At 39.9% G+C, this 12,306-nt stretch overlaps 1 protein-coding gene across 1 annotated transcript; it reads right to left on the bottom strand.

The window, feature by feature from the left end:
* Nucleotides 1-6,385: 6,385 nt before the first annotated feature.
* On the bottom strand, nucleotides 6,386-11,685 carry prdm13 (PR domain containing 13). The gene is made up of 4 exons (XM_061290164.1): nucleotides 11,518-11,685; nucleotides 10,276-10,407; nucleotides 10,059-10,179; nucleotides 6,386-7,900 (listed from the first exon to the last, which is right to left on the bottom strand). Exons 1-4 carry the CDS (start codon nucleotides 11,683-11,685, stop codon nucleotides 6,420-6,422), a joined length of 1,902 nt encoding a protein of 633 aa, XP_061146148.1. The 3' UTR covers nucleotides 6,386-6,419.
* Between the last annotated feature and the right edge of the window lie 621 nt (nucleotides 11,686-12,306).

The following is a 12,306-nucleotide window of genomic DNA, read 5'->3' as shown; positions in this document are numbered from 1 at the left end:
GAAAGCCTACTTAATAAATTCAAAAAATAAAGACCTATTGATATACATTGAGGAACTACTGAATAGTGTTCCCCATAGAAAAAATCCCTCATCATTCTAAAAGCTTCTTTAACTTGCAATAAATGTCACGTTAAGTGGTTTATTAACCTTAGGAGTCGAAGTGAAATGAGGCATATGATTTAGACAGCTGTTATATTTTCTATCATGGAGTAGCAGAATAATAAAATGGTTACATGTCTGTTTTTTTTTTTATGAATATACCTTTATGTGTCTATTTAAACAAGGTAACCTGTATACAAACGTGAATAATTGTTAGTCCTTCTGGATAGTTAAGAGAGGATGGCCGTCAGAGACCTTGTTCAGCAAGCTGAATGATAATGGCAAGTGCATTAGCAGTCACTCGCTTTGTTTAGTAGGCTGAAGGTAATGGAAAAATCAATAGACCACAGCATGTATAACTTTTACAATTGACACAGCTCAATGATAAAAATCTTGTCAGAGGAATGAGTTTATTCAGCTCAAGTATTAATAGAAATCTTCGCAGCAACCTAACATATGCAGAATAGTGAATCTAAATGTCTCCGAAAAAGACATTCTTTCGAAATGTCAACAAGTTGACAAGCTAAATGTTTTTCTCATTAAGGTTCAATAATAGCTTGTAGCTGCCCGTGGGTCTCAATACAATCCAACTTCTCGAATGCCAATTAGTCAATGGCAGCTACTAGACCTGCCACTTTCACAGTCCTGAAGCATAAAGACCAGACCATCTTCCATCAAATGGTGGAAAATTGGAAAATAACTTCTTTGCATGCGTACATGCATCAGCCACATTAGTACAAATATACTACAATGACACCTACATACTACTGTATTGAGCTATTATTCTTGTGGTTGTACTTTACAGTGGTTTAGAATTGGATCATATTGACAGGCTACATATGTTTAGCCACTCTAATAGTAGGAGAACAAAAGTAGTGGTAATTGTAGTTGTTGTTTCTGTTGCTGATGTTGTGTTACTGTCAAATAGTTAATCCCCTCCTCCACAAAAAAAACTCTGTTTAATGCCTATTCTTAAATTAGTAGTTTACCCAGCGTCGTGTGGGATTTTTTTTTCCTAATTGTCCCTATTTTTATGGGCAATGACTCTGTGCTGAACATACACTAAGTAAAGTACAATACAGTACAATATGGCAGATTACAGTACAGTACAGTACAGTATTCAGAGGTTGCTACACACATTACAAAGGTTATTGTAAACATTGCAAACTGGCTGCCTGACTGTCATTTACACCTTAAACTTCTCCAAAATTGTTCATATGTTTTCACTAAAACAAATAAATCACAAATATAATCTGATGAAGATCTCATGAAGCTCAATTAAACATAATTTAAAGAAATAATTAATTGAGAACCAAATTTGTCAACAATACCTGTTGGGGTTTTAGTCATATATATTGTTGTTTTTAACAATCGTGTTTGCATCGTGTCTGTATTAGTCATTGTCTTTTGCTTTCCCGTCAAATTATTATAGTTTTTGTTGACTTATATTTGGCATGCTCCTTATGACGGAGGGACAACCAATGGAAATTAGCAGAAGTGGGGATCGTCCTCTGTCACTGAATTTTTCATCCCTATTTCAATCTCACCCAGTTGGTCCGAGTCAGCCAATCGCTGTCGAGAATAGATTTACCAGGATGTCACACCCAGGTGCCACACACGTGACATGTAGCCAAATAAAAATAATAATAATAAAATTAAAACAGAAGTGTATACATTTTGGTCCCACAGAGCACAATGACATGTATTGTTTTTCGATCACCAATCACATCGATGTGCTTGTGTGTGTCTGTTGTTTTTATTTTATTTGTTTTTATTCATTTTTGGCTGTGTGCAGTGTTGTGCAGCGCCTGTGTGTGATTTCAAAATTATATTTTCAACACCGATTGGCTCTCAGTGATGAGGGGCAGGCTAGCCCCATGTGGGTTAGGGACGGAAAGTCAGGGATGGGCGGACGATGCCCACCTCAGGAAATTGGTCTTTTGACTATAACTGGGTGCAGTTACGTTCTATTTCTGAAATGTTCATTAATGTCCCTAAACAACAAATAAAGAGAAAGAAAGAAGACACTTGAGTCACAATGAAATGGATGGGCCTATGTTTCATGTTGAGCATATGAGCTTCTTCTTAGAATGACAGTATAGCCACTGTTTGTTTTTTTGATGTTCATGGGTAGTCTAATGTAGCCGCACTGTTAAAGTTGCTGATTTTAACAAATCAGTCTGCTAATGTTGAGATTTGAATTGTAGATGTTTGTAAATTGGACATGAATGGACTCCTGAGCACTCAGACCTGACTGCTTTGTATGAGGGATCCGAACAATAGATATTATAGTTTTCACAAACCTGGCCAGATGAAAATTCATCCCTCATTATTCATGACATCAAACAGACAGGGCTGGGGCCCAGAGCGGCCTCATTTGCAGCTGAATGTGGGAAGGCTGCAGAGACAGTGGCCTGTTTAGCATGTGTATGTGTTGCAGAGGTGGTGGAGGGATGGAGGAGGAGTGAGTACCAGTGGGCCACAGCTGGTGTGTCACAGTCCCAACCTTCTACCTGCTGCTATCACAACTGACACACTGAGACCAAATCGGGGACTTACCCCGCTGAAGTTGTGGTCCATCCATCAACTGCTTCTGCTCGCTTATCAATCTGAGCCTAACTTGTCATCTCGTTTTCTCCTTCCGCTGCCTGATTCCTGCTCCTGTGCTTAATAATCTTCCTTGCAAAAAAGAAAAAGAACTTTCAGGCCAACTAAAAAAAAAAAAAAAAGAATTCTCTGACCTTTTGAAGCAGAGCAGGCACAATTCCAAAGGCAGCAAATGTTAGTTGATGCACTGATTCAAATGCACAGCTGTCAATTTTCCTGTCTACTGATGTCCTTCTCTTTGCCTCCCTCCAGTTAGTTGTGCATGCATGTCAACTTCCATCACTTTGCCCTCATGGTGCCTTCTCTGTTTTTCCACATCCGCAAGTATTTCTTCCCTCCTGTGCAACTTTTGGAAACCAGCAGTGTGTTTACCCTACCTGGTTTACCTGCTCCAGGAGAACTGACTGCCAGTAGCGGCAAAATCAGTCCTTGTTACTCTGTCAGGCACTTTTGATGTTGTGTGGATGTCATGTCGTTTGTTCCATATCTTTCAAGAATTGTCTGACCAGTTGTGCGTGATGACTCTACCTGTGTTTATGTCCAAAAATACCTGCAGCATAGCCAGTCACTCAGTATCATTGGCCTGGTGAAGAGATAGGCATCCACTGTCTTGATGTCAGAGATGCTTCATCACAGTGGAATAGCCAGTTGTGGGCAGTGTGCAACCTTGAAATGCACTCTGAAGGGTCTTTTTTTTTTTTGTACATTTACTTTAATCACTCTTGCCATTCAATACTCTTGGTTTTGTTTAGAACAATTTGTTCGTTTTGAAACTTATAAAAGGAAACATTTGGCCCAAGACCAAATTGAACATAACTGCTTTCATGTATAATTGCTGACAACATTTATCTATGAAAACAGCATATGTATGTTAAATGTTAGTGTCCGCGGGTATGGCATACCCAAAACAAAATTGTCTGACCAATGGTCAGTGACCATGATAGTGAGTCTGTTGTTCAGGAGAAATGTACAGTGCTGCACTACAGGTGGTTAGCACATTTCATCATCAAGTAATGGTTGAAGAGACATTTTATTGTTAATTCCAAAACTAAATGTGGCAAATACCAAAACTTTGTTTTCTGTCAAAACATGTGTCACTGCAGTCAGAATTAGCCGCAAAAAAAAAAAACTGAAGCCAGTATTTATTTGAGGGATGACTGACATTACTGGAGATACGATTGCTACATTAAAGGATACAAATTTGTTCTCCAGTGCTGGAGATGGAAATTTTAAATGGTCATGTTCTGCCATATTTTAAGGGGGGGGGGGGGGGGGGGGGAGTTTATTTCCATTGAGGCACCAAAGAAAAAAAATGTCTCCCATACGGATTAAACCCTGGATCTCCTTCAGCCTTAAAGTACTTTATAGTTGAAATGCATTGGAGAAAAAGAAATTCAAGCCAAGAAAAAATCTTCAAAAATTGCTGACAACATATTCAACACATAAAACAACATAAAATATTTATATTGAGGTTCCTGGTTTAGGTTCAGCTACAATGACAAAAAATCTTCATTCACTTCTCTGAAATGGGCAGTGCTAGCTGGTTGTGCTACCTGCTATGCAAGCATTGTGGTGTTTTTTGTTTTGTGTTTTGTTTTTTCCACATTTTGAATCATACTCAAGCTCAGGCAGCCAATGATGCCTGTGTCACACATCCTTTATCATAACATCATCTTCGTAACTCTGTATCCTTGTCAGACTCACATCACTTTACATTACATCATGCAGGCCTGCATGGTGAAGTCAGACAAGAGTCACAAAGAGCAATCACTGCATATAGTAGCGTAGCAGAGTCAAAAGATGCAGAGTGTTTTGAAAAAGCACCCGTATTGCCGGTATCTTTGATTGGTCAAGCAGAAAAATATTATTCATGATAAACTCAAATATTACATTGATTTGATGTTTGTGTTTTAATTAGAGTTTAGGTTTCTGCTCGACCAAAATGTATAGAATTCCTCAACCTAAAATTATGTTTTGCTATTGTATTTATAGGTCTAATGAATAGAGTGAAATGTGTACATCAGTCAATATTGATCGAATTTGGCTCAAATCCACACGAGAATGGAATAAAACAATGAACTATTTTATGTTTCTAATCAGTTCTATCAAGACTTAAGTTAAAAATAAATTACCCCCCCCGCCCCCCATCCATCGGTTGTTTTGACTTGTCTCCTGCCATTATTACCATGGCAATGCTGGAACGACGACTACCTGTCGATTGCCTCGAAATTGAAGACAAACGGTTGCAGACTATACACCAAGGTCACACTTTTGCGGCATGTAGGAATGCTGTGCACCTGCATTGGCAAGTGCATTCACAGCATCATTGCAAGATGTTTTCTTTATTTGTGAGGGGAAACAAAGAAGGCTGATGGCTAATCATAAACAAGTGAAATGAAAGCAGCGCTAAACATTAAAAGGCTTCACTTGCATCTTGTATTTTTATTATGTGAAAATGAAAGCACCAAATAAAATGCATAAAAATATAAAAGCGACAATGTCAGTCACTCTATTTGATCAATTAACCAACTGAATGATAGTAATAATTGCTTTGAGTAGTGTAGTAGTAGTAGAGTAATGGTAGAAGGAGTATTGACCAATTAATATCATTTATTAACACTACGTATTATTATTATTATTATTATTATTATTATTATTGATTTAGGAAGGTTTAAACTGTCTAAAAATCATATTCCCATTTGGGGGAATTTTACGCTTATATCCATGGATGAGTCATTATGAACTTTTTTTGCAAAGGTCTTAATTGCTCATATGAAGTCGTATGATTGAAATACACAATTTCTTGTATGATTTATTTAAGAAAGACAGCCACATTTAAGACAAGGATATAATATTGTCCTCATTGACAAAATGAGGTATTAACACGCTTGTACAACACTGTAATGTGAAATATCATAGTTTACATAGATCTATACATTTTTTTTCTGAAATAATTCCATAAATAAAAACAGCTGTTTGCTTCTTTAAGAACAGCGTGCCTCGAGAAAGTGCAAATTTAAGTATGTGTATTCATTAGAGAGGTGCAAGGAGCTGGATATCGAATGAAGTAAAGGAAATAGGTTTAATTGTCATAATAATCACCAGGCAGCGGTTTGGTTGCAATTAAATGTTTTCCTTAAAGTGCAGTTGAGGTCGCTGTAAAGGAAATGTTATTGGGAATAGTAGGCCAATATGCCCGTTTTACCAGTCACTTGTAAACAAATGATAACAAATTTGGCATTTTTCCAGTTTTGTTGAAATGCAGTGTTCTTGTTTAAAAGCAGGCCTTTTGTGAAGCAAGATGTATTTAAAAAAAGACCCTCTTTTATCAAAAAAGATTACAAAAAAAGACAAGCTAAAGTCGTGACATATTTAAAACAGTTTGTTGAATTTCGAAAGCCGACAGTGCGTCAAACACTGAAACGACCTTGGCTGCATTTTGCATTTCAAAACACCAAGTTTCATTTGTAGAGTCTATGACATGACATGACTTGATTATTTTACAGTCTTTATGGTGTTGTATTAGTACGAGAAACGTCCCTTTGACAATAAAAATATCAATAAATTGGAATCAAACTGGCTGTCAGTCCAAAGTGTGAAGGATTGGGATATAAATAAAATGTTGGAGGAGTGGAGGGCAGGATTCAAAGCCAGATTTACTAATATTCATGTTTTTTCTTTCATTGTCTTTTATTGTTGTTTTGAGTTGAGTCTCAGTCGTTATTCTTGCTGGATTCAGGCTCACTTTGGTCGTCAGTAAAGCAGACGTCCACGTCGCTGTCATTGTCGCTCTTCAGCTCGGCGTCGTCAAACAGGCCCGCCTTGTCTTCCAGCTTCTTGACGCTCTGACCGGGATGTCTGGACTTGACGTGTCTCTCCAAATCTCTCCTCCGGACTAGAACTTTGCCACAGAAGTCGCACCTGTAGGGGGTGTTGCCCTCCGCATGGAGCCGAATATGCTTGTTCAGGTTGCTGGGGTCACCGAAGGGCCTGAAGCACACTTTGCACTTGAGCGGCTTGTAGCCGGTGTGAGTCCTCATATGGATTTTCAGGCCATATTTCCTGGAGTACAGTTTGCCACAGTACAGACATAAGTGTCCCTTTTTTGGTTTGCCGGAGTTGGAGTTGCTGGTGCTGCCTGCGGGCAAGGGGTCCAGTCTGGTGCGGTTCTTCTCATTGGCAATTTCAGACAGCTGTTGCGTGTGCATAGCTATCTCCCGATCAATGTTGGTGATTGTGCCCTGCATGTCTTGACTGAGAGAAGGTGCGCCAAAGTAGGGCATGGACTCTGGGTACTTGAGGAGATTGCTGAAGTGGAATTTAAGAGGGTAATATGGCGAACTGTACAGAAACTCTCCGTTGTAAACAGTGAAGGGCATCAGGGGGATGTTACAGTCTCCACCGTAAGCCTTGACACCGTCGAAGTTGGGCAGAGAGAACCTTTCGAAGTGGAGTCCCGGGTGCATATGCGGGTACCGGGAGGGGGACAGCCCGGCATGCACTCGGCTTTCAACATGTTTGAAAGCCGACGTTTCCTCTATATGAGGGAGCAACGGGAAGCCTCTGATGGCGTTGGAACATGGCACCATACTTGGAGCGTCACCTATACCTGGGGCACACTTTGCTGCGGGATTCCCGCTTCCATTTAACGTCTCGCCAACCATGTTTCGCATCGGTTTCATGTTGCCGATGACTTTGCCGAAGGCACCCATCTTGGAGCTGGCATCCTCTCGATGCGCGTCAACCACTGGGACCTTCGCGACGCCTGTTGGCTTGAATGCGGAGCGGACACCCGGGTGGAAGCCCATAGAACTCAGCATCGAAGATGCTGCGCCAAGGCCGAGCATGTGTCCTTGGTTCCGCGATGAAGTGACGCTCATGTCCAGGGCTCTGTCCTGCTCCTCTGAGCTACTCTTTTTCACCAGTCCGGCCTTGCCCAAGAAAGGCGAGGTCAGTGACCTCCTGCTGGAGTCGGAGATGGAGGAGATGCTCTGAGAGCTCCTGGGTGAGCAAGACGTGTTGGGGATGTCTCCAGACTTTGGAGATCTGCTGAAGTTCTCCGTGCCTCTGGCTTGCTCGCTGTTCACGAACCCGCGCCCATTGCTCAGCGCGCAGTGGAAGTGCACGTGGGCTTTGAGTGTGTTGGGGTATTTAAAGATTCTCCAGCAGTACCAACAGATGTAGCGCTCTTCACCTGCACAAAAGAACAAAAAAGACTAATTAAACATCAATTGTGATGAAAAATTTAAAATAATAATAATAATGTGTCATTGATTGCAGTCATTACACATAAGACACTGGTAAATGTTTCCAAGTCTGAGAACCTGTGTGTATGCATCATTCCAAATGTCCAAATAATTGATTTGAAACCAATAGGAATTACGATTGTTTTATGAGCTATGATGAGTCCAATTATTAGTGTATTATGAGATATGATAATAATCTACGATAACACAATTTACAAATTTAACTCAACATCTACATGACTACAGCAACATACTACTAGTAATAATAATAATAATAATAATAATAATAATAATAATAATAATAATAATAATAATAATAATAATAATAATAATAATAATAATAATAATAATAATAATAATAATAATAATAATAATAATACACAATCAGCATATAAAAGGGATTAATTTATTCTTAATGTTTATGTGGTTGTTGCTCATTCAGAACTGAATTGCATTAAAAAAAATCTAAAAGTTGTGTTATCTTATTTAGCTGAACTGGAAAGTTCAAAATAGTCAAAACAGCTCCCAATGTACTGCAGTGAAGTTTTACAATACATTCAAAATAATAAACATAATTATTGGATGTCACTCCCAATCTCCAGTACATGCCAGAACAAAAAAAATATAACGGGACTCAAGAAATAGTTAATTTAATTAGTATAGCATTATTACTTAAATATATATTTCCCTTGAAAGGAACTTTTAACAAGTCAGATCCGATCGGGTTTTGGGTGATGCAAAGGGTGACAGCCAGGGCGAGTCATCTTTTTAATGACTCCCTGGCGAGTATTCAGAGGTTGATATAGATGTAATGATTTTGTAATCCTCACCCGGGCCATTGTTAACGGACCCCATCAAAAGAGCAAACGCCCAGCCCAATCTGGCGATGCATTGAAGGTTCTACTTTTCCTTTCTGGGCTCTTTCCCGTGGAAGTAACAGCAGCTGTGGCTTGAAATCGCAAGTCTGTAGAAACAATGACGCTGGCCCATCTGTTGACGTCTAATAATGGGAGCCAGCGTATGTCCACGAGCGAATACACGCGGTGTGCTGGGCCCGAGAATCAGGGCAATATACACCCCACATAAAAGTTAGCATTCATTAGCTCACAATACCTTAACGCACCCACCTAATTTACCGTGAAGCACTTGTTTTTTGAATTTATTTGCTTTTGAATAAATGAATATTAATGGCACCGTGACATTCGTTAACCCCCAACTGAATAACCAGCCTCTTCTTTTTTGAAGCTGCAGAGACATGGACAGGTTTTTTTTTTTTTTTTTGTATGTGATGAAGGTTTTCATTCTTTAATTTCCGAAATTCAAACACGGCAATCATGGTGTTATTTTTTTTTTAATTGTACTCGCTTGCGGTGTTGATCGGATTTATTTGATCGGCTACAAAAATATATATAACCCATTGTGTGTTAATGCAATTTGTTTGCAGTGGGTTCTTGATAATCTTTTGATTTATTTTCGAACGGATTAACTCCAAATGAGCTGGTGTTTTGTTGAGATCACAGGGATTTAGAATAATCCCTTAATACAAAGCACCATACAAAAATGTGGATGCAAGAAAGAAGGTGCCTTTTAGTAGACAAATTGGCACGCATATTTGAAATGTTAAAGTATATCGTTCCATTTCATTTTAGAATTGATTTTTACAGGAGGGTGCTCACATATAGTTCCGTTTAGTTTATTTAAAGGTTATTTCTTTTTTCTAACAAGGGTATCTTGTTTTTCAATAAAGCGGTGGTTGTATAATGACATAATTTGTCAAGTAAATGTAATGCAAATACGCAAATGTGATGGATTTCAAACGGAATAACTTCACCAAAATAGACTTTTAAATCAATATTTTAAAAAGATTGCCTCGGGAAAATTACGATATTTAATTGATTACCATCCCAGATTAAAGCGCTGGAAAGATTGATATTGGCTGCCTTTAACAGTGCAGTGACGGGCCTTTTAATGTCGATAGACATTACTGAACTTTAATTTGTCCGATATTTTGGCAATAGTGAGACGGATTTTCTCCTTCCTGTTATGAATTATCCTTTATGCATACAATCCAAACTTGTGAAGAAATTTAGGATGAATTTTGCCTACCTTTCTCGTCGTGCGTAGGGGTGGCCGTCGTGGGCATGTTGTACCATTGGGCCAAAGCGTTTGAATACCAAACACTGAGCTCTTCTCCTGCAGGAATTTCTCTCATCACGCGGTAAAATATCTTAGAATATTAGGAAAACAAACGGGAGTGTCAAACGTTTTATGAAAAATAAATAAATAACGGACGTGATGAAGAACACGTGGATTTAATATTTACCTGTCCACCAGGTAGGTCCGACACAGCCTCTAGATTTTGTTCTTGCGTGTTTCTGGCGGCTCGGATGTATCCGATCCAGTCTGACACGGGACAGCCGGACTCATCCACACACTCTTCACGCACCAAACGGATCTGATCAAAACAAGAAATTAGCCGATTACATTTAAATATCAATTACCCTACATTTATCCCATGCGTTTTGTATACTTTTAAATTGATATCCATTTAGATTCCTCCCACTAAGTGTGAATATGGCAACCAAGAGGTGCTGCGCTCACGCATGACCAAAACACGGTTAATGCGTCTTTATCCGCTCCGCTGGTAATTTACTAAAGTGAATGACATACAGGCCTAATTGAGTTGATATGGGAAACAAATTTGAGGAGTGTCAGAGCGTTTTTAAACTGTTCAAGGACATTAAAGATTCAAGCGTAACATTTGACACGGAGATTGCACCTGATGAACGCCCTCAGCCCGGGGCCACGCATTTAGATGCATCAATCACCACCCCTGACAGCCTCAACAATAACTGGCTCAGCCTCTCGATGCATGTATAGTGGCAAATTGGTAACTATTGTTTCTCAATAAATAAGATTGACAATTTAACTTTTTTGTTCAAATATAATGTAAAATAAAGTCCGAGAATGATTTCACAATTGCACCCCTCTAGGAAACGTATTTTTTAATCTTTTTTTTTTTTCATCCAAGCTCTGATGACATTTTGGCTGTGGCCATATTTCATTAAAATTAAGCAACTCATCGAAATAACAGGCCCGCCAGGCAGAGAAATGTGAGGCTGCTGAGGGCATGAAAGCCGCACACAGCAGGCCAGCTCGCCCATTAGAACGGTTAAGTAGACGCCCAGACTGACAAGTTGGCCACTGATTGGGCTCAATTATTTCCTGGCTGACAGGCCGAACCGATTAATAAGAGAAATCGATCTTGACAGTGTCTTATAAAAATTTCTAAATCCAGTTCTTTTATTTCAACAGTAAAATGAATCAAGTATTTCCAGATATTTCGCCTATAATTTAAAAATTGACTTGACAAACAAATCTAAAAGGTTATTATTTTCTTTTTGAAGGAATTCCGATGTGTAGACTAATTTTTAAAAAAGAATGACCACGGGTTTCATGAGCGAGTCAAAGCTGCACGTGGATATTTTTTTCAAAAGTTACAAATAAGATATATCGTACTAAAAAATGAAATTAAATGAAAAAGTTCATCCAGTTTTGAAGTTACCTTTTTCTTTGGCCCAACTTCTTTGCGGTCCGACAGGTACTTCCCCAATTTAAAGATGCCAGGGACCGGACCTATTCGGAGCCCGGCCGGGATTCCACAGTCTGAAACCACACTGACGGTGGTGGACGCCCGGGTGGCTTGCATGGCGTGGGGTGAGATCAGAACCATGAAGGCTGATGGAAGCCGATTGAGAGAGTGCAGGGAAGAAGGTTGAAGGAGGAAGAGGAGAGAAAAAGAACCGGCCAATATCCGCTCTCAAAGTGAAGGGGTGGCGTTACGCACCCCGCTTTTCTAGTGATGGGTGTAGGAAAGGTAACCCCCTCCGCCTCCAACCCTCTGACCACCCCCTCCCCAGCCCGGGATGCTAGTGTGGCTCAGATGGGAAGAGAGTGGTCCTGAGTTTGCGGAGCCGTGTGCGCGGGCGCACGCGCGTGCGTGTGAGTGTGAGAGCGCTGGGCAAATCCAGCAGCTGTGAGGACAGTGCAACGCACCGGCCTGCATGGTCACATGGAGACTTTCCCTCGCCTCGCCGAATAATGAATTGCTCCAAACTGGTCAGGAGACACAAAGGACCAGGCGACCTTCCCATCCCCAAAATCCAATTTGTCAAGGGTAGAGAAAAGAGGATGCATAATCAAAGGTCCAGAGCAACCATTAATCCTCAGCACGTGGTTTTGTCTTCCAGACAGTTCCGATATTTTAACTGACAAATCCACTGTATAATTTGACCATAAATCCTCATCCCTTCCCATTCTCTCCATTCAAGGCAGGTTTTAGGAATCAATGGCT

The sequence above is a fragment of the Syngnathus typhle genome, linkage group LG10 (genome assembly GCF_033458585.1).
Source record: "Syngnathus typhle isolate RoL2023-S1 ecotype Sweden linkage group LG10, RoL_Styp_1.0, whole genome shotgun sequence".
Classification (NCBI taxonomy): Eukaryota; Metazoa; Chordata; class Actinopteri; order Syngnathiformes; family Syngnathidae; genus Syngnathus; species Syngnathus typhle.
This window is presented reverse-complemented; position numbering and strand designations above follow the sequence as displayed.